Below are 23172 nucleotides of genomic sequence, written 5' to 3'. Positions count from 1 at the left end.
GGCTTCCATACAACACCCAGTGCTCATCCCAAAAGGTGCCCTCCTCAATACCCATCACCCACCCTCCCCTCCCTCCCACCCCCCATCAACCCTCAGTTTGTTCTCAGTTTTTAACAGTCTCTTATGCTTTGGCTCTCTCCCACTCTAACCTCTTTTTTTTTTTTTTTTTTTCCTTCCCCTCCCCCATGGGTTTCTGTTACGTTTCTCAGGATCCACATAAGAGTGAAACCATATGGGATCTGTCTTTCTCTGTATGGCTTATTTCACTTAGCATCACACTCTCCAGTTCCATCCACGTTGCTACAAAAGGCCATATTTCATTCTTTCTCATTGCCACGTAGTATTCCATTGTGTATATAAACCACAATTTCTTTATCCATTCATCAGTTGATGGACATTTAGGCTCTTTCCACAATTTGGCTATTGTTGAGAGTGCTGCTATAAACATTGGGGTACAAGTGCCCCTAATTGCATCCTTTTTTAAGAAAAGCAGTTGAAACTGAAGCATCTCATGATGGCCAAAGCACATTTGTTTCATAACAAAATTTTAATGTTTATGTTTGTGAGAGAGACTAAGAGAAAGGGAGGTGCAGAGAGAGTAGCTGGGGTGGTGGGGGTGGGGTGGCACAGAGGATCCAAAGCAGGCTCCAGACTCTGAGCTGTAAAGCACAGAGCCTGTCCTGGGGCTGGAACTCACATGTGAGATCATGACATGAGCTGAAGTCTGACGCTTAACCGACTGAGCCACCCAGGTGCCCCTGTTTCATAAAACTTTCTATGCTTCTTCATTTTACAATGAAGATAATTTATGAAAATCGATCCATTTTGCCCTGTTTAAGGACAAGAGAGGACAACCATGATTATTTTGCTTCTTCATTTTGTGTCTCAAAGTACAGGACCTCGGGATGCATGTTCAGCATGGGAGGACGAGTGGAGAGCACAGTCACAAGACAGAGGGGGTAAAATGAATTCTGTCCAAAAGTTAAAATATCATTCATTACATGAGCTTGTGATTTATAAAAACAATGTGTTCATGATAAAATCCTCGGGCAAGAGGCGTTGTGTAACATTTGTGCTCATTTACACTTTTGCTAAAATATTATGTGTTCATATCTGATAAAAATTAAAATATAATCAAAAGAAGAGAATCCATTCATAATCCACCAACCATATTTACTCATTCTATACATTTAAGTGTTTATTTTGCTAATCTTTCTCTCTCCAAATACAAATATACTCCTGTTATACACACACACACACACACACACACACGAATAGCATCCCAAATTTGTAAATACAGATTGACTACAGTAATTAGGTATCTACTGTGATGCTATATTATATGATTTCATATAGTTGATAGCATAATTGTCTTAGCAGAAACTTACAACAAGATGCTCTATGTTGTCCACTTTTGCCATTATAAACCATACTTCAATAAATATTCTACGCATAAATATGTGCCAACTTGCCCCTATTTTTAATGATAAATTCCTAAAGGGGAAAAGTGTCATCCAAAGGGCACTTATTACTCAGGTCACATGGCCAAGACCTTTCAGAACTGGGGCGCAGACCTACATCTGTTTGACCCTCGAGTCAAAGCATTTAACACTACAAAATATTTCTTTGTGCTTTTCAAGCCTTTTTTGAGCTTACAAAGCTGTCGCACAAAATACATCATTTTATCAGAATGACATATTCTTTTTTTTTTTTTTTTAATTTTTTTTTTTCAACATTTATTTATTTTTGGGACAGAGAGAGACAGAGCATGAACGGGGAGGGGCAGAGAGAGAGGGAGACACAGAATCGGAAACAGGCTCCAGGCTCTGAGCCATCAGCCCAGAGCCTGACGCGGGGCTCGAACTCACGGAGTGCGAGATCGTGACCTGGCTGAAGTCGGACGCCCAACCGACTGCGCCACCCAGGCGCCCCCAGAATGACATATTCTGACACGTCGTCTTCCAGCCTGCTCTCCCCTTTCAACTTCTCCCCGCACTACTTATTTTCCATACTACGTTTCTCACCCACCACTTGGCATATGACATATTTTATACGTTTAGTTCTGTTGGTCCCCCTTCACTGCACTGGCAGCTCCATAAAGCCTGGTGTGGCGTTTTGTCATGACTGAAGCTCTCCGCCCAGTAACCAGTACTGTGCCCGGAGTAGATAATGGTGTGGACTCCCCACATCAGACTACGTGACTTCCGGCCAGTAACAGAGACCTACTAGCTGCACACTCCGTACAAAACCTCTCAGTGCTTTGATTGCTCATTTCTAAAAACAGAGATAAAATTAAAGACCGATAGGATAGGATCATTCTGAGTATCATACGAGGTTACCCTGCCCTAGGCACAGCTAGCAGATGTAAAATTTTTTTAAATGTTTTATTTTTGAGACAGAGAAAGAGAGAGAGCATGAGCGAGCGAGGGGCAGAGAGAGAGAGGGAGACAAAGAATCTGAAACAGGCCCCAGGCTCTGAGCTGTCAGCACAGAGCCCGATGCAGGGCTCAAACCCATGAACCATGAGATCATGACCTGAGTCGAAGCTGGATGCTTAACCAACTGAGCCACCCAGGCGCCCCAATTATCTTTTTAATTATAAAAAAAAGCTAAATACCCAAGAAAGCAAAAAACATGGAATTTTTAAAATATAAACTATAATTTTGGATTATGAAGTAAATTATTAAATATTTGGATTGAAACCAATTTAAAGTTATAGCATCACTTACTGGAAGTGAGCATAGGTTCAAAAAATGTCACATGCCACATTTAAAAAAATTTTTTTTTAACATTTATTTATTTTTGAGACAGAGAGAGACAGAGCATGAATGGGGGAGGGTCAGAGAGAGGGGGAGACACAGAATCCGAAACAGGCTCCAGGCTCTGAGCCGTCAGCACAGAGCCCGACGCGGGGCTCGAACTCACGGACCGCGAGATCATGACCCGAGCTGAAGTCGGGCACTTAACTGACTGAGACACCCAGGCACCCCACATGCCACATTTCTAAGTGAGAAGAATACTGTAGAAACCGTATCTAAACTGAAGCAAACATTATTTAATCTTGAGATATTTTTACACGCAGTGTAAAAGGAAAAAAAGCATTTTAATTTGTTTGTACCAGACTGAATAAATGTACCCAGAAAGAATCAATTGAAGAATCATTAACATACGCAGGGAGGTTATCTGGTGAGTGCCATATAACTCAGTGTTCTGATATATACCTCATTCCACTTTTAATTACTGACATAAATGAAGACATTAAGGTCATGTGTAAAAAAATCTGTGAATGCCACAAAGCTCCGAAGGATATAGCATACATTTAATGACAAAAGACAACATTCAAAATCATTTTAGTAAGACAGAATAATAGGTTACACAATGATATATTTTTATAATAATAAATTTAAATCACCTTATTGGTATTAACTAAGTATAATAAATGGCTACACACATTAATGCAAAAATATCATTGTGAAATCTCGATGAGCGAGAGATGAGTTTTCGCATCAATGCTGTCAACGGACAATGGAGCCTTGGTACAAACTTCATATTCGTTAGTAATATCAGATGCAGAGATGGCCAGACTCTAGTTAGCACTATTTTATGGGCAAATAGGATGTAAAGTCTGAACACCTTGAGAACGTGTGATACAATCTGAGGATATTTAATCTAAAACACTCAAGATGCACCCCACATCTAAATGGTTGTTTTGAAAAGATATATAAGCTTATTCACTGTAGTCTCAGAGAGAAGAAATAACAACAATGAATAAAAAAATACCACAAAGCATTTCTTTTCAATATAAGTAGAGGTTTTGTATTAATGCAAGGCAGTGCAGAATAGAAGGGACCATCTGACAAGCAAGACATCATTGAAAATAAGGAACCTCGAGGCAAAAAGATCACTTAAAAAGATTAGGTCTCTCCCTTTTTACTATCAGTTTTAAGGTGTTTTCTTCAATAGATTTTTGAGCCAAGTCCTGTGTATTTCAATTGTAAAGTAAAAACAACAATAGCAGCAAAAGAGGAAAAGCCACAAAGACAACCAAAGGAAACCAAATACTCGTACTGTGTTTGTACTTGGCATCTCTCGGAAGACATTTGGGCGAATTACGTTCTTCTAAAATTATTTATCTTCTGAATATTACAAAAGAGCCCTACAAACCCATTTCCTCTCAGCTTCTAATGCTGTAGTGAGTGCTAGCACTGGACAGAGAGGTCACAATCTCTGCAGGTAGGGAATCAAATGCACTGTGCACTGAGCCCCTACTTGGTCCCGTGAAGTGCCCATAAATTAGATGTAACCAGGTCACTCGGAACTCTTGTCACTCTCGACTCTAGCTCCCTTGCAACTGTGAGCAGCATGGATAGACCTTAGCTTGCAATAAATTCCAACCATAATGGATCGTGCTGAAGGCCAGAATTCCCTGCGGCTCATATATAACACACATTGTAATCTTGCCTTGGAATAGATTCTATTCTGCCGCATAAGGTCATAAATATAGCAAGTACAGCTCTACAAGTCAGTGAGAGTTTGGGGACCACAAAAGGCTTAGGAATCTGTTAGGGAAATTTTGGTTTATCTTTCACAACTGTTCAGCCAATTTTACCTTCCCTAATTCTCTTCAATTGCTTCACAACGAAGAAAAAAAAAAAACCTGTGTAGAAAGTGTTTTGGGCTAATTATTCAAAACAACTACCATTTGTATTATACCTAGACATGCCAACTATTCCCCCAGTTTGAAAATGAATGTTTAACATGATACCTGAGGGCATAGTTGCACATTTTTATACATTAGTGTATATCGAGTATAAGTTTTGATACGCATAAATAAGGTTTGGGAATGATACATACCAACAGTTGATGGAGGTTAGCTTTGAAGAGTAAGGTTGAGGGTAGAAAGTAAGAAGGGAAAAATTACCAACAAATATGTATGAGTTTTGTGATTTGAAAAAGACAAAAATTTAAAATTTTATTATGAGGTGTTCAGACAATAACTTAGGATTTAACATGCAAAGTCATTTTTGTAAGAAATTTATTGATGTGAACATTGTTGATTGTAGCAAACATCTTACATCCAAGGGGAATTGAGTTTTCTCCAGAAACCATGTTATTTGGAGGGCTCACTGATTTAATAAGAAAACATGTTTTTAGCAAACCTGTATAAAAGAATTGATTTTATTTCTCCTAAAGCAAAGGCCAACCTCAATCCTCACAGGAATGAATGGATTTTGTCATGCTTTTTCTTCCTATGTACTCACTACTTTCAGAAAGTGAAAAATCTTCATTATTTCACAAATAACTATAAGACAGTGAAAGGAAATAAGACACAGTATGTTTTTGAATTATTTTTAAATAATGAAAAGACTTAAAGGAAACGGCTGGCTGGAGTTATGAGTTTCCCCTCACAAATTAAACTTCCGTAATCATAACAAATGGTATATTGACATAAGTTGACTAAGGAAGAAATTACCAATTTGAAACTATAATTAGGTATAATGTAATATTAAGATAATTTTTTTAAATTTTTTAAATGTTTATTTATTTTTGACAGAGAGAGAGAGAAACAGAGCATGAGTGGGAGAGGAGAAGAGAGAGAGGGAGACACAGAATCTGAAGCAGGCTCCAGACTCTGAGCTGTCAACACAGAGCCTGACACAGGGCTTGAACTCACAGACCACAAGACCATGACCTGAGCCGAAGTCGGACGCTCAACCGACTGAGCCACCCAGGCGCCCCGATAAATTTTTTATAATCAACTATTAAGGGCATTCAGTTTATTGACTTGTATTTATTAAATTCAAAGTTCAATGTGAGTTAGGATTAATATGATGTGAGGTAAGCAAATCCCATAAAATTGATGTGAGATGAACTTAAATACAATGCAAGTCAAAGAGTTTTGAAGACTTTAGAGTTTAGAGCAAGAAATTTCATAACAGTGTAACATTAAGAACTATGATATGTAGGGGGTGCCTGGGTGGCTCAGTTGGTTAAGCGCCTGACTCTTGATTTTGGCTCAGGTCATGATCTCATAGTTCATGAGATTGATCCCTGCATTGGGCTCTGTGCTGAGCAGGGAACCTAGTTGGAAATTTCTCTCTCTGCTCCTGCCCCACTTGTTCTCTCTCTCTCTCTCTCCCAATTAAAAAATATACAATAAAATTTTTTTAAAGGAATATTTTACGTAGGGAGTGGCATGTAAGGCGTGTCTTGGTAGTAGATAACATTCAACTGATGGCCAAGGCTAAAGGTAGATTCTAATCACAGAGATAAAAGAATATCAGGGAAGGCATAATAGCAACGAAAAGTCATCTGTTGACAAGGTCAGAACTGTGTTTGAATGTAAAACAGGTTGAGTCTTGACATATGCTGAGAGGACTATTAGGAGACTGTCCCAAAGTCCAAGTGCGAGCCATCAGGATGACTCCGTGGAAGTGAAAGCAGGCAGCTTGGTAGTCACGGGGACACTGGCTCAGGCACAGGCGTGAGAGTTCGTGCTCTCTGTACAGCTGTGAACTTAGAGTCTGAAAGAGGAGAAGGTAAGATGTTGGGGATTTCCACCAACATGATTTCTCTCTGGTCAAGCTATGAAAGTTTTTCCAGAGTTTTGAGATAAGTATAATAAGACCATGCCACAATCCTATTTTTCTTTCTATTACTGTTTAGTCATTGATGTCATTATGACAATTATGCCCAACAGTGACCAGGTAATATTGGCCAAGGGGGACCATCATTTTGACTGTGATGCTCCTTCATTACTGAGACCTAATTTTCATGCCAGACATGTTTTGGTTATTTTATCATTCGTGACTCTTCATTTTACACCTTCTCCTTCTCTGTCTCTCTTTTTCATGAAGAAAATCGAGGTAACTTTAGTAAACTGAAATAAAAATAGGGAATAAAAAATAATGACCATGAGGGAAAGACCTATGGACAAAGCTTAAAAATTGTCAAAAGTCATATACAATGTCATATACAAGTTTTCTAATTAAATGCAAACATTGGAGGCTGGAGAAGTTTTAAAGATTATTTTTATCCTTGGAAATTTTTGTAGGGATCATTTGTTTATTAGCTTATTTTTTTTAGCATTCAATCTTAAAAATGTGCATCTATTCCTATTAAATTTTCTTTTAGTTCTAGGTGGCCATAACTGCCCAAATGTTTCCATTAAGAGATAGTTTATGGCCTCATTGAACAAAGCACAGAAGACATGTTTTAGAATTCCTTCTCTGGAACACACACTTTCCCCTCACTACCGCAGAAGGAACAGGTGGAAGAAGGATGTACCGTGTGGCCGCGCCTGGCTCCCCCGGCTGTAACTGAGTCAAGCCTGTGAGGATTTAGATGCTCTCTCTCATCAATTAGATAAAACACAGTAACTGTGGTCATTTTCCATTAAAAGTGTACAGGGCCTGGTGCAACAGAGCGGACGCTGGTAAGAGAAAAAGCCACATACAACCAAAGAAATGGGGTGAGAGAATTAGAAATACACAGAGGACTCTGAACTGTAGGAAGAAGGAAACACAGCACATACACAAAGAAATGTACAGATCATGTGGTCCAAGAACAAATAGTTTCCTCTGTCCCTGGCAAATTTACAATATTCAATACAATACAAAAAAGAATCAAATTATTTCTCATTTCTGTGATGTTGATATTCCTTTTTTTTTTTTTCTTTTTAGTAGGTTTCATGCCCAACAACAAACCCGAAGCAGGGCTTGAACCCACATCCCTGACATCAAGACCTGAGTTGAGTCGGGCACCTAACTAAGCCACCCAGGTGCACCTATGATGTTGATATTCTTAATATTTTTCACCAATCAACTTCAGCTAATTTGAAGGCATTTTTGTGCCTTCCTTATAAGACAAAGAATTTTGAATAAAATAAGAATAATCCTGTGCAAGTGTTTGTATGTTCTGGCCCTCCCAAATTCACATGTGGCAATACTAATGATCAATGTGATGGTATTAGGAGGTGGGGTCTTTGGCTCACTTGAAAGTATGTCTCGGGGCACCTGGGTGGCTCAGTCGGTTGAGCGGCCGACTTCAGCTCAGGTCACGATCTTGTGGTCCGTGGGTTCGAGCCCAACATCGGGCTCTGTGCTGACAGCCTGGAGCCTGTTTCGGATTCTGTGTCTCCCTCTCTCTGACCCTCCCCCGTTCATGCTCTGTCTCTCTCCGTCTCAAAAATAAATAAACATTAAAAAAAATTAAAAAAAAAAAGAGAAAACAAAGTATGTCTCAATGCAGAATTTATTCAACTTTAGGCATAATTTAACAATGGTAAACACACCTTTATTATGCTACTCATAAAATAAATTTTAGGGAGGGGGTGAAGGTAAAAGACAGAAATTCTAATACTTGGTGAGTTTCATCATCTACTTCTTATTCCCCCTTTAACAACATGAATCAGGTGACTAGGTGATGAGATTAACACCCTTCTAACAGAGGCCTAAGACAGAGTCCTTGTCCTTTTCCACAATGTAAGAATAAAAGAAGTCTGCAACCTGGAGAGGACCTGTGCCTGACTGTGCTGGCACCTGGTTTCACACATTCAGCCTCTGGAACTGTGAGAGAGAAGTTTCTGCTGTTTATAAGGCACCCAGCCTTTGGCATTTTTTACAGCAGCCCAGATGGGCTAAGACACTTAAACAAGCATCATTGTATTTGAAAAGCTCCATGGAAAAAAATCCCACTAATAAAAAATTTCCAGAGCAACTTTCCCCTAAGAAACACTAAAATGAATTCTACCCTAGTGACCATAATATGGAGCTTTGGCATTGTTAGTAGGGTGAACCCCTGATTGTGGGCTCTGTTTTGCTATTCAGAGCATCCCTACATTTTTTGTGATGATTCATTATACTCACGAAATAAACAACACAAAGACTTTTGGCAACAATCTAAGTGACTGCACATCAGGAAACTAATCGGATGCAGGATAAGCTGTATTATATCAGAAAAAAGAAAAAAAGGGGCGCCTGGGTGGCTCGTCGGTTAAGCGTCCGACTTCAGCTCAGGTCATGATCTCACGGTCCGTGAGTTCGAGCCCCGCATCGGGCTCTGTGCTGACAGCTCAGAGCCTGGAGCCTGTTTCAGATTCTGTGTCTCCCTCTCTCTGTGCTCCTCCCCTGTTCATGCTCTGTCTCTCTCTGTCTCAAAAATAAATAAACGTTAAAAAAAAATAAAAAAAAAAAAAAAAAAAGAAAAAAGAAAAAAAGACTTCAAAACACAGACTGTAATAAGAGACAGAGAAAGACATTAATAATGATAATGAGGTCAGTCCAACACGAGGATATGACATTTGTAAACATTTATGCACACAACATAAGAGCACCTAAATTTATAAAGTAAATATTCACAGACATAAAGGGAAAAATAGACAGCAAAACAATAATGGTAGGGGACTTTAATGCCCCACTTACATCAATGCATAGATCACTCAGACAGAGAATCATTAAGGAAACATCGGCCTTGAACGACCCATTAGACCAGAGGGACTTAGACACATACAGAATCTTCTATTCAAGAGCAACTGAATATACTTCTTCTCAAGTGCACAGGGAACTTTCTCCAAGATAGATCACATGGTAAGCCATAAAATGAGCATTAATAAATATAGGAATATTGAAACTGTATCGTGTCCTTTCCAACCACAATGGTATAAAACTAGAAATCAATTATAAGAAGAAAACTAGAAAATTCATATACAGTGGATATTAAACTACATGCAACTGAAAACCCAGAGGACCAAAGAAAAAAAATGAAAAGAGAAATAAAAAAAAATACCTTGAGACAATTGAAAGTAGAAATACAATGTACCAAAACTGACGAGATACAGCAAAAGCAGTGCTAAAAGTGAAGTTCATAAATGCCTACATCAAAAGATAAGAAAAATCTCAAATAAATAATCTCACTTTACATCTAAATGAACTAGAAAAAGAAGAGCAAATGAAATCCAAAGTTAGTAGAAGAGAGAAAATAACAAATTTCAGATTGGAAATAAATGAAATAGAGACTAAAAGACAACAGAAAAGAACAACCAAACTAACAGCTTTCTTCGATAAGAGTAACAAAATTGAGCCACTTTGAGCTGGACTCACCAATGGGGAAAAAAAAACAAAAACAAAAAAGAGGATTCAAATAAACACAATTAGAAACAAGAGAAAATTCTGAAAGCATCTGGGGATAAACATGCTCTAACATATAAAGGGAGACCGATAAGACTCGTGACAGACCTCTCTTTTGAAACTTGGCAGGCCAGAAAGGATTGGCAGGAGATCTTCAATGTGATGAGCAGAAAAAATATGCAGCCGAGAATCCTTTATCCAGCAAAGCTGTCATTTAGAATAGAAGGAGAGATAAAGGTCTTCCCACACAAACAAAAACTGAAGGAATTCATCACCACTAAACCAAACCAGCCCTACAAGAGATCCTAAGGGGGATCCTGTGAGACAAAGTACCAGAGACATTGCTACAAGCATGAAACCTACAGATATCACAATGATTCTAAACCCATATCTTTCTATAACACTGAATGTAAATGGACTAAATGCTCCAACCAAAAGACATAGGGTATCAGAATGGATAAAAAAAAACAAGACCCATCTATTTGCTGTCTACAAGAGACTCATTTTAGACCTGAGGACACCTATAGATTGAAAGTGAGGGGATGAAGAACTATTTATCATGCCACTGGAAGTCATAAGAAAGCTGGAGTAGCCATACTTTTATCAGACAAACTAGACTTTAAATTAAAGGCTGTAACAAGAGATGAAGAAGGGCATTATATAATAATTACAGGGTCTATCCATCAGGAAAAGCTAACAATTATAAATGTCTATGCGCTGAATATGGGAGTCCCCAAATATATACAACAATTACTCACAAACATAAGCAACCTTATTGATAAGAACGTGGTAATTGCAGGGGACTTTAACACCCCACTTACAGAAATGGATAGATCATCTAGACACACGGTCAATAAAGAAACAAGGGCCCTGAATGATACATTGGATCAGATGGACTTGACAGATCTATTTAGAACTTTGCATCCCAAAGCAACAGAATATACTTTCTCCTCGAGTGCACATGGAACATTCTCCAAGATAGATCATATATTGGGTCACAAAACAGCCCTTCATAAGTATACAAAAATTGAGATCATACCATGCATACTTTCAGACCACAATGCTATGAAGCTTGAAATCAACCACATGAAAAAGTCTGGAAAACCTCCAAAGGCAGGGAGGTTAAAGAACACCCTACTAAAGAATGAATGCGTCAACCAGACAATTAGAGAAGAATTTAAAAAATATATGGAAACAAACGAAAATGAAAATACAATAATCCAAATGCTTTGGGATGCAGTGAAGGCAGTCCTGAGAGGAAAATACATTGCAATCCAGGCCTATATCAAGAAACAAGAAAAATCCCAAATACAAAATCTAACAGCACACCTAAAGGAAATAGAAGCAGAACAGCAAAGACACCCTAAACCAGCAGAAGAAGAGAAATAACAAAGATCAGACCAGAAATAAACAATACAGAATCTAAAAAAACTGTAGAGCAGATCAATGAAACCAAGAGTTGGTTTTTTGAAAAAATAAACAAAATTGATAAACCTCTAGCCAGGCTTCTCAAAAAGAAAAGGGAGATGACCCAAATAGATAAAATCATGAATGAAAATGGAATGAATACAACCAATCCTTCAGAGATACAAGCAATTATCAGGGAGTACTATGAAAAATTATATGCCAACAAACTGGACAACCTAGAAGAAACGGACAAATTCCTAAACACCCACACACTTCCAAAACTCAATCAGGAGGAAATAGAAAGCTTGAGCAGACCCGTAACCAGCAAAGAAATTGAATCAGTTATCAAAAACCTCCCAACAAATAAGAGTTCAGGACCAGATGGCTTCCCAGGGGAGTTCTACCAGACGTTTAAAGCAGAGATAATACCTATCCTTCTCAAGCTATTCCAAAAAATAGAAAGCGAAGGAAAACTTCCAGACTCATTCTATGAAGCCAGTATTACTCTGATTCCTAAACCAGACAGAGACCCAGTAAAAAAAGAGAACTACAGGCCAATATCCCTGATGAATATGGATGCAAACATTCTCAATAAGATACTAGCAAATAGAATTCAACAGCATATAAAAAGAATTATTCACCATGATCAAGTGGGATTCATTCCTGGGCTGCAGGACTGGTTCAACATTCACAAATCAATCAATGTGATACATCACATTAATAAAAGAAAAGATAAGAACCATATGATCCTGTCAATCGATGCAGAAAAAGCATTTGACAAAATTCACCATCCTTTCTTAATGAAAACCCTTGAGAAAGTCGGGATAGAAGGAACATACTTAAACATCATAAAATCCATTTATGAAAACCCACAGCTAACATCATCCTCAATGGGGAAAAACTGAGAGCTTTTTCCCTGAGATCAGGAACACGACAGGGATGCTGTCTTACTGCTCTCACTGCTGTTGTTTAACATAGTGTGGGAAATTCTAGCATCAGCAATCAGACAACAAAAGGAAATGAAACGCATAAAAATTGGCAAAGATGAAGTTAAGCTTTCACTTTTTGCAGATGACATGATATTGTACATGGAAAATCCCACAGACTCCACCAAAAGTCTGCTAGAACTGATACATGAATTCGGCAAAGTTGCAGGATACAAAATCAATGTACAGAAATCAGTTGCATTCCTATACACTAACAATGAAGCAACAGAAAGACAAATAAAGAAACTGATCCCATTCATAATTGCACCAAGAAGCATAAAATACCTAGGAATAAATCTAACCAAAGATGTAAAAGATCTGTATGCTGAAACCAAAGAAAGCTTATGAAGGAAATTGAAGAAGATAAAAAGAAACGGAAAAACATTCCATGCTCATGGGTTGGAAGAATAAATATTGTCAAAATGTCATTACTATCCAAAGCTATCTACACATTCAATGCAATCCCACTCAAAATTGCACCAGCATTCTTTCGAAACTAGAACAAGCAATCCTAAAATTCATATGGAAACACAAAAGGCCCCGAATAGCCAAAGTACTTTTGAAGAAGACGGCCAAAGCAGGAGGCATCACAATCCCAGACTTTAGCCTCTACTACAAAGCTGTCATCATCAAGAGAGCATGGTATTGACACAAAAACAGACACGTAGACCAACGGAATAGAATAGAAACCCCAGAACTAGACCCACAAACGTATGGCCAACTAATCTTTGACAAAGCAGGAAAGAACATCCAATGGAAAAAAGACAGTCTCTTTAACAAATGGTGCTGGGAGAACTGGACAGCAACATGCAGAAGGTTGGAACTAGACTACTTTTTCACACCATTCACAAAAATAAACTCAAAATGGATAAAGGACCTGAATGTGAGACAAGAAACCATCAAAACCCTAGAGGAGAAAACAGGAAAAGAGCTCTCTGACCTCAGCCATAGCAATTTCTTACTTGACACATCCCCGAAGACAAGGGAATTAAAAGCAAAAATGAACTATTGGGAACTCATGAAGATAAAAAGCTTCTGCACAGCAAAGGAAACAATCAACAAAACTAAAAGGCAACCAACGGAATGGGAAAAGGTATTTGCAAATGACATATCGGACAAAGGGCTGGTATCCAAAATCTATAAAGAGCTCACCAAACTCCACACCCAAAAAACAAATAATCCAGTGAAGAAATGGGCAGAAAACATGAATAGACACTTCTCTAAAGAAGACATCCGGAGGGCCAACAGGCACATGAAAAGATGCTCAACGTCGCTCCTCATCAGGGAAATACAAATCAAAACCACACTCAGATATCACCTCATGCCGGTCAGAGTGGCCAAAATGAATAAATCAGGAGACTATAGATGCTGGCAGGGATGTGGAGAAACGGGAACCCTCTTGCACTGTTGGTGGGAATGCAAACTGGTGCAGCCGCTCTAGAGAACAGTGTGGAGGTTCTTCAAAAATTAAAAATAGATCTACCCTACGACCCAGCAATAGCCCTGCTGGGAATTTACCCAAGGGATACAGGAGTGCTGATGCATAGGGGCACTTTTACCCCAATGTTTATAGCAGCACTCTCAACAATAGCCAAATTATGGAAAGAGCCTAAATGTCCATCAACTGATGAATGGATAAAGAAATTGTGGTTTGGGGCGCCTGGGTGGTTCAGTCGGTTAAGCGGCCGTCTTCGGCTCAGGTCATGATCTCGCAATCCGTGGGTTCGAGCCCCGCATCGGGCTCTGTGCTGACAGCTCAGAGCCTGGAGCCTGTTTCAGATTCTGCGTCTCCCTCTCTCTGACCCTCCCCTGTTTATGCTCTGTCTCTCTCTGTCTCAAAAATAAAATAAAACATTAAAATAATTTTAAGAAATTGTGGTTTATATACACAATGGAGTACTACGTGGCAATGAGAAAGAATGAAATATGGCCTTTTGTAGCAACATGGATGGAACTGGAGAGTGTTATGCTAAGTGAAATAAGCCATACAGAGAAAGATATGTATGAAACTTAACAGAAACCCATGGGGGAGGGGAAGGAAAAAAAAGAAGTTGGAGTGGGAGAGAGCTAAAGCATAAGAGACTGTTAAAAACTGAGAACAAACTGAGGGTTGATGGGGGAGAGGGAGGGAGGGTGGGTGATATGTATTGAAGAGGGCATCTTTTGGGATGAGCACTGGGTGTTGTATGGAAACCAATTTGACAATGAATTTCGTATATTAAAAAAAATAGAAACAAGAAGACATTACATCTGATATCTCAAAGGATCAGAAGAGACTACTATGAATAATTATGTCTCAACAAATTGGGCATACTGGAAGAAATGGACAAACTCCTAGAAATATACCATCTAACAGGACTGAATAATGAGGAAATAGAAAATCTGAACAGAATGATTACTAGCATGGAAATAGAATCAGTCATCAAAACCCTCCCAACAAATAAAAGTCCAGGACTAGATGGCTTTTCTGCTCTATCCTACCAAGCATTCAAAGACAAATGGAGACCAATCCATCTCAAACTCTTCCAAGATAGAAGGGGGAATTCTTTTAAACTCATTTAATGTGGCCAGCATTACCCTGATATCAAAACTGGACAAAGATACGGCAAGAAAAGAAAATCATCAATAACTTCCAACTTGATGTCCAAAATAGGAGACTGTTTTGAAAAAGAATCTCGATTTATTCATCCAATGAAACACTATGCAGCCAGTAAAAATGATTATATATACATTCATTCACATGAAAGGAAGTCTATTACAAATCACATTAAAAAAGGCTGAAACATCATACCCAGTGTGATACTATAAAGACACATACCAACACATATATATGTTTGAAATAATATACAGCAGGATAAATATTAAATATTTTCCTTAGATGGAAAATAATGTTTGCACATATGATTTTTATTTTCTGATATGTGTGCCATAAGCTGATATTATTTTACTGTTAAATAAAATTAAAATTTCCAGTTGTGATTGGATTTGGACTGAAAACATGGGTTTACCACACTCCTTTACTAGCAGCAATAGTCTGTGCTTCACATAAAACAGATGGGCGCTGGGTTAAGAATTTTCAGAATAAACACCTTTAGACTTTGATGAATAAAGCCGTAAAAGTGTCATGGCGTCAGAGAAAGCAATTCACAAGAATTTAAAAAATTCAAAGATTAATATAGGACATAGTAAGCTGCATTGAAGCAAGAGCTTATACTGAGATTTATTTTTTCCGAGTCACATGGAGATCACTTTCTATTATGGAAAACGTGGCAGGCATCTAATGGCTCAGGAAAGCATTAGGACCACAGCCAGTTACTCTAGTGGGCTGCTATATGAAAGTATAGATATGAAAGTACAGCCAACAGCTCCTTTTCTTGCTTCTGTTTACAATTACTGATTTTGAGATGTAAAACCCTCTTAACAATTTAAGAGTAAGAAAAGTAGGAAGATGCTTTCCCAAGGCAAAACCTATAACCTGGGGTCTAGGTAACCTTGGTAGTTAGTGAAACTCTTGAATTTGGTGGCAATTTATTCATGTGAAAATAAGCTTTTTCTTGAGAAATGAGTCCATAGATTTGATGGTAATCCTAAGTGCTCTATCTCCCCAAAATGAAGACTTAATAACAAATCCACCAATGAAAGACTGATTTCAGCCTATCATTATTTCCTTGGCTCATCAAAACTTAGTAACCAGCAATACAGTGAGCCTCCAAGGAAATAGTTCTTTTTGTTTTTTAAGTTTATTTATTTATTTTGGGGGGTGGGGGGAGAGGATTCAAAGCTACTAGCACAGAGCCTGATGTGGGGCTTTACTCATAAACCGTGAGTCATAACCTGAGATGAAGTCTGTTGTTTAACCAGCTGAGACACATGGGTGCCCAAGAAAATATTTCTTAATGACACAATTCATTTCTGTTATATTATAAAGATTTGGCAGGTTTTTTTTTTTTTTATATCAAACTATTCTTTTCCCCTTTCATGGTCACTCTTTAACTCGATGGCCCCCATTACCAGCTAGCAGGTTGACACTACACACTGTTACTCTTATTCTTACACTTCTTACTTCTTCCACATTTCTCTTTTTACTATGTTTACACTTAGACTTCTGATGCTTCGCTTAAATCCATCTCACACATTTATCCAAGAAGAATTACCTGACACCAAAGACCAATTGTTGGGCAGCATGGCGAACTAGTTAATTAGCTGCGTGGACTTAGACTCTCTTCACCTAAACACAGCACACTAGAGCAGCAGGCGAGTCAAATATACAACAACAACATACCAGAAAAGAACAAGCCAGCAAAAACCATGGAAAGCTAACATGAGATAGATAATCTTTTCTTTCTTTAAGAAAGAATTTCAAAAAGCAAAAGCCATAGGGGCGCCTGGGTGGCTCAGTTGATTAAGCATCCGACTCTGGCTTGGGTCATGATCTCACAGTCAGTAGGTTTGAGTCCCACGTCGGGCTCTGTGGTGACAGCTTGAAGCTTGGAGCCTGCTTCCAATTCTGCTCACTGGCTCGCTCGCTCTCTCTCTCTCTCTCTCTCTCTCTGCCCCTACCCTGCTCATGCTCTGTCTCTCTCTCTCTCAAAAATAAATAAACGTTATTTTTTTTTAGAGCAAAAGCCATCTATAATCTACAAGGTCCACAGAAAATAAAAAATGCAAAGAGGGCATGATATCAGAATAAAATGAACACACTTAGCTTTGGAGACAAAAATAAATAAACAAAATCACCCCATTGTTTTATTATTCTCATTTCACCACAGGCAAGTGCTAAATGTTAAAGACTCACTGGTTCAAAATCTACTGCACAGATTATGGGAAAAAAAATTGAATTAGCAAAACTTTAAGAGTCCTTCCGCCTCTAAAATCCAAAGATTCTGTAAAGCATCTGTAATCAGCAAACTCTAAAAAATACTACATTGAAAGTACATACTGTATTTAGTGAACCTAACCTTGACCTCATATGTACTATCATCATGTCTTTTACTTATTTCTTCCCGTTATTCCAATGAATTTGTTTGCCAAGTTGCTAATATGTCGCACCTACGTGAGCATATGTTTTGCTTTTCGTTTATAGATTTTCCTCTGCAATATTCATTTCACACTTAATATTCTTTAGATGTTCTAATCTGCATCTTTAGATAATTCAGGTAAGTATCCACTGACAACACTTTAATTTAGGAAATATCTTGGCAAGTTTAACTTGACCATACCATTCCCAGTCCAAGGAACATTTTAAGTAGGTGGAAATTAGCTTTATTATCGTGTCTAAAAAATGAAAATAGCCTGGGGCACTTGGGTGGCTCATTTGGTTAAGCATCTGAATCCTGATTTTAGCTCAGGTAATGATCTCACAGTTCATGGGGTTGAGCCCCACATTGGGCTGTGTGCTGAGAGTAAGGATCCTGTTTGGGATTCTCTCTCTCTGCCCCTCCCCTGCTTGTGTTTCCCTCTCTCTCTCTCTCTCTCTCTCTCTCTCTCTCTCTTGCTTGCTCTGTCCCTCAAAAATAAATAAATAAACCAAAAATCAGCCCAGATGAACACATAAACTGTATTCATTCACATTTTTTGCAATTATTACTTTTAAGTCAAACAATTTTAAGTGTATTCCCACGGTACTGTTTCAGTTGAGCCAATGTCCAATAAATGCTGCCCTTATTAGAAATAAAAAATAATACTAGGGAAGCAGATACTTTTTTCTGAAGGTAAAGGCAATCTTTAGTAAGTAATTAAATAATGTTTTAGGTTGGAGACACAGAACACCATTTATTTATACTGAAGTATATCCTTTGTCTCTACTCATTCACTCTAGAACTTGTGCTTTTAATATCACATGAAAAAAATGGTGTCAAAAAGAAAGTAATTTGCCAGTAAACTAGTAAATTATTATACTTAGGTAGTAGGTGATTTTAAGAAAAGGAAACAGTATAAAATAACAGTGGTCTAGATGAGTATTCTATAATTCTCCTAACAGGTTACATAATGAAATCCATGTGACGTGGATGTGAATGCCCCTAATGAAGGCCAGGAAAGGGAGCCTGTATGGTCGCAGTTGGGGGCACTGGTGCAGCCTGGGTGCCATTATCCACACTACTGTCACAAAAGTTATGACTTAGGAAGTAAATTAAGCTACGATAATAGATAATAATGGTTCCCATTCCATTTTATACTCTCATAGCCGCCCGGCCAAAATTGCAAAGTGTGGGGTATAAACAGCAGTCAGTAGGGGGTGGTGGGGGACCGGGGGCAGCATCCAGGCTGACTTTTTCCCCCATGTTGAGCCTGACAGTGTCACTCATACTGTCCACTGCCACCGGTGCTTCACATCTGCTCAGTCAGCTGCGTGTGGGGCCCCCAAGTGGACAAAGACAACCCATCCTGTCCTATACCCTCCCACCCACCCCCTGACCGCAAAGCTCTAAGAGACTCCGAATTTTAGACATGAACTACGTCAGGGGTCATCCACTCCACACACCGTATTGTAGAGCGGATCATAAATCTGAGTGATGCAGGGAGATGATTCAGGTTCATTACGCTGAGGGTCTGACATTTGGATTTCATGACCTGGAACTTTGGGAGTACACACATGTTTAGATGTACTCCCAAGGTCCTGCACAATTACTGTCGTGCACGCCCGGCCACATGCACGCACACGCACACTCATCTCTGCACTCAACACTTAGAAGCCTACATAAATCTACCCAAGTCTTCCCACTTTTTCGGAAATGAGACATTCAGCAGCTTTGGTAGCTGAGCTATTCTTCATGACACAATACGTAGGTCAGGCTGCCTTACTGCTTAGGTCACAGCTGGACTGGCACATCGCCAGGAAACTCACGCTCACCTTCTTTTGATTTTTCCCCAGCCCTGCACGCGCACGGCCACAAACCCACCCCTCACCCCATGCTCACTCCTAGTGACGGCAGCCCCTGTGCTCTTCCTGTCACTCTGCATCCTCAAGCAACACCTGCTGCACGCCCACACTCTGGCGTGGGCCCTCGCTCTGCCTCCCCTGCTCTTCCAAAGTCACCACTCCTTAGTGTGAACATCTACCCTCCACGCGTTCCTGGGGGTCAGAGGGAAATACAATCATTCTCCCAGACACAGATGGCCCCTCCCCTTCTTATTCTTCCTTCAAGGAGTTAAACAAATGTTTTTGTTGATAAGCACAGAAAAGAATCTCAAATCATATAAAGAAAGTCCGAGATCATCCTCAACAAACACATGCAGTGATGAAAACTATAGTAAGGTTGTAACACAGGGACAAAAGGAAAAAAGAGTCACTAACGTCTCTATCCAGAACTCTGCCCGTGCTGTTCAGAAAGAGCATTTGCTTGACGGGGTCCAGCAACACCCAGTAATCCACGTTGTCCTTTAAGGAAAGTTCGATGGTGGGGTCTGGTCCTCCCGCAGTCCCTTTGATCAGCATGTTATCCACCAGAATCGTACCTGCAGGCCAGAGACAGTTATTTGAAGACATATCCTACTTGTACAGCATCTTTAACAAGATCATACGCTTAAATGCCAGCTGACCGGCAAGTCTGTTTTAAAGCAAAAAACATCCAACGTAACATCTGGCATGATACAGAAGACGTCCTGTTTCAAAAGGGTGAAAATCACCTTTATTCCACTATTTATAAATGATGTTTATTTGGAGATGAGGGTGGCAGGCAGAGATTCAGCCACTTGGTGAGTTTCATCATCTATTTCTTGTTTCCCTTTGGACAACTTAAACCTGCTCCCCTCCCTGTCCATCGCTTCTCACAGGAGCCATCACTGGGTTTCACCCTGAACAAAAGGAGATCCTGAAGTAACAGAGGCTGATACTTCAGTTCACTCAGTAAGACTTCCGATATGAAAAGAGATGTCCTGAAAATAAGAGAGAGGAAGAAAAGGAAGAGATAAAGAAGTAGCAGGGTCTCCCATGGTGAGAACTGCTTCTTTCTTCTTTCATCTTAGAGCAAATCCATAAAACATAAATCTCAATGTGAAAGTCAAAAGTAGTGTGCAGACCCATGACTGAGTCCATTCTTCTTTAAGACACGTCTGGGGTGCTTGACCAGAACAACATGCTAGTCCAATGTGGCATTGTGATGCTTGCTTTCTTATTATCCTTTCGGCAGGCTAAATTGTGGACATTTGTTGGATGAGTTGAAAAGACAGGACATCTCCAATCTTCCCTATTTTGTTAAAGATTCCATGCATTTTACAAGTTGGATGCAAACAGCACTGATGCAATTCAAATCCCATTCCGCACCCCCCCCCCCGCCCACACACACACCAACAATCCCTTTGCCAAAGAGTAGTGCACTATAGCTTAGGGCAATCATTTTCAGCCCATCCATTTTATTAAAATTATGGCATCTAGAAAAGATGTGGCTATGCAAATAAAAATGTACCCCCCGAAAAACATTAGAATAAATGGAATATCTACAGAACCCATTGCCTCAGGATAACACACAATAATATATAGATAATCCATAAATATAAATCTAGCTTGAATAATAATGCAAAATGTGACAGCTGCATTTTCTTAAGGCCCAAATGCTATATCATTGTATAGTTACAAATAAAGGGGGGGGTCTCTTTGGAAGATTTTCTCAGCAAATTAATAGTAATAGTAATAGTAATAATAACAATAGTAATAGCTGTAATATTTCTTTATAACATTATTATCAGTCAGTTTTACCTGCCTAGGGAATGTCGAAAGGAACAATTGTTCTTCTGTAACAATAAATCTGAATAATGATTAAACACACACACACAAATGCATGTCTAAGTGAAGATTATTTCCTTCTACTTTTTCCACATACTAGTACACATAGATATAAAAATTGAGTGAAAGTGATTCTTCTATTTTTTTTTTTTGAAATGGCAAATGACTAGCTACAGATAATACATCCAAAAGTACAGTCTGACAATGATGGCATTTTCTTTTCTTTTTTTTAAGTTTATTTATCTTGAGCAAAAGAAAAGAGTGCTAGGGGTGGAGGGGCAGAGAGAGAGGGAGGGAGAAAATCCCAAGTAGGCTTTATGCTGTCAGCCTAGAGCACTACAAGGGGCTCGAATACATGAACTGTGAGATCATGACCTGAGCGGAAATCAAGAGTCAGACACTCAAATGATTGAGCCACCCAGGGGTCCCAATGATGGCATTTTCTGACCTAGTAATATGTTCAAGGCTCAAGTACACACTTATTTACAAATAATTCATATAACTAACCCTTAAAAATTATGTGGTAAGTACTTTCAATATTAGGGAAGTCAATGGGATTCTATTTTCTGTTTAAATAAAATAAAAATAGAGAGGGAGGCAAACCATAAGAGATACAATGGAGTATTACTAGGCAATCAAAAAGAATGTAATCTTGGCATTTGCAAAAACGTGGATGGAACTAGAGTGTATTATGCTAAGTGAAATCAGTCAGTCATAGAAAGACAAATATCATATGATTTCATACATATGTGGAATTTAAGATACAAAACAGATGAACATAGGGGAAGGGAAGTAAAAATAATATAAAAACAGGGAGGGAGGCAAGTCATAAGAGACTCAAATACAGACAACAAACAGGGTTGCTGGAGGGCAGGTGGGTGAGGGATGGGCCAAATGGGTGATGGGTATTAAGGAGGGCACTTTTCGGGATGAACACTGGGTGTTACATGTAAGTGATGAATCACTGGTTCTACTCCATTTTTTATTAATTGTTTTAAATCTTTATTTATTTTTGAGAGAGAGAGAATGAATGAATGAGTGGGGGAGGGGCAGAGACAGAGGGAGACACAGAATCCAAAGCAGGCTCCAGGCTCTGAGCTGTCAGCACAGAGCCCGACGCAGGGCTTGAATCCACAAACTGTGAGATCATGACCTGAGCTGAAGGCGGACACATAACCAACTGAGCCACCCAGGCGCCCCTACTCCTGAAACTAATACTACACTGTATGTGAACTAACTTGGGTTTAGATAAATAAAAATAAACAAAGGAATGTACAATAGCAGGTGAACTAACAGGAGGTTTATGCCTTGACTCACCCATGCATCACTGCAGGGGCAGCAGTGTCTGAAGGCACGGGGACACACCATGGGGACACATGGAAGGATGGGGCAGTGAGCTCCCCTTTACGGTCCAAATGGGTTGTAACCAGAGGAAGGTGTAATCATTATGTTAATGACAATTCACACAGTGAAACTAAAACAACGTATCTGGACTTATACTTTATGTAATTTTTTTTTTTTTTTTTATTTTCATGGAGAAAATCTAACTGTTTTCTTGCTTCCTTGTCAGCTCTGTGGTTTTGGTGACTGGGACTCATCAGTAACTGGTCCTAGTGCTGGTATGGTGACAGAGGAAGAGCTTCTCTTCTCTTTCACCAGAATATGCCTTCATGTTGCCAAAATCTCTCAATACTTTCACAAGCCATGTTACCTTACAGCAAAAGTTTGGAGAACCAGAGAGAATGGAGCATGGCTGAAGGAGGCATGACACAAAGGGCAATATTTTTCAAAAGAAGGAGGAGGAGGACGAGGACGAGGACGAGGACCAGGATGAGGAGGAGGAGGAGGAGGAGGAGGAGGACGACGACGACGAGGAGGACGAGGAGGACGAGGAGGACGAGGAGGACGAGGAGGACGAGGAGGACGAGGA

The 23172-nt window shown here is 39.3% G+C and overlaps 1 protein-coding gene across 1 annotated transcript in view; it reads right to left on the bottom strand.

Annotated features, from left to right (window-relative positions):
* The window catches only part of PCDH15 (protocadherin related 15), a 741840-nt gene that overhangs the window by 457321 nt on the left and 261347 nt on the right, over positions 1-23172 (bottom strand). The window contains exon 3 of the mRNA XM_049646661.1: positions 19815-19975. Within this exon, the coding sequence (XP_049502618.1) occupies positions 19815-19975 (161 nt within the window). The remainder of the gene's footprint in view (positions 1-19814; positions 19976-23172) is intronic.

Source organism: Panthera uncia, chromosome D2 (assembly GCF_023721935.1).
Source record: "Panthera uncia isolate 11264 chromosome D2, Puncia_PCG_1.0, whole genome shotgun sequence".
NCBI classification, from domain to species: Eukaryota; Metazoa; Chordata; class Mammalia; order Carnivora; family Felidae; genus Panthera; species Panthera uncia.
The sequence above is the reverse complement of the archived record's forward strand: the minus strand, read 5'-3'. Positions and strand labels throughout refer to the sequence as shown.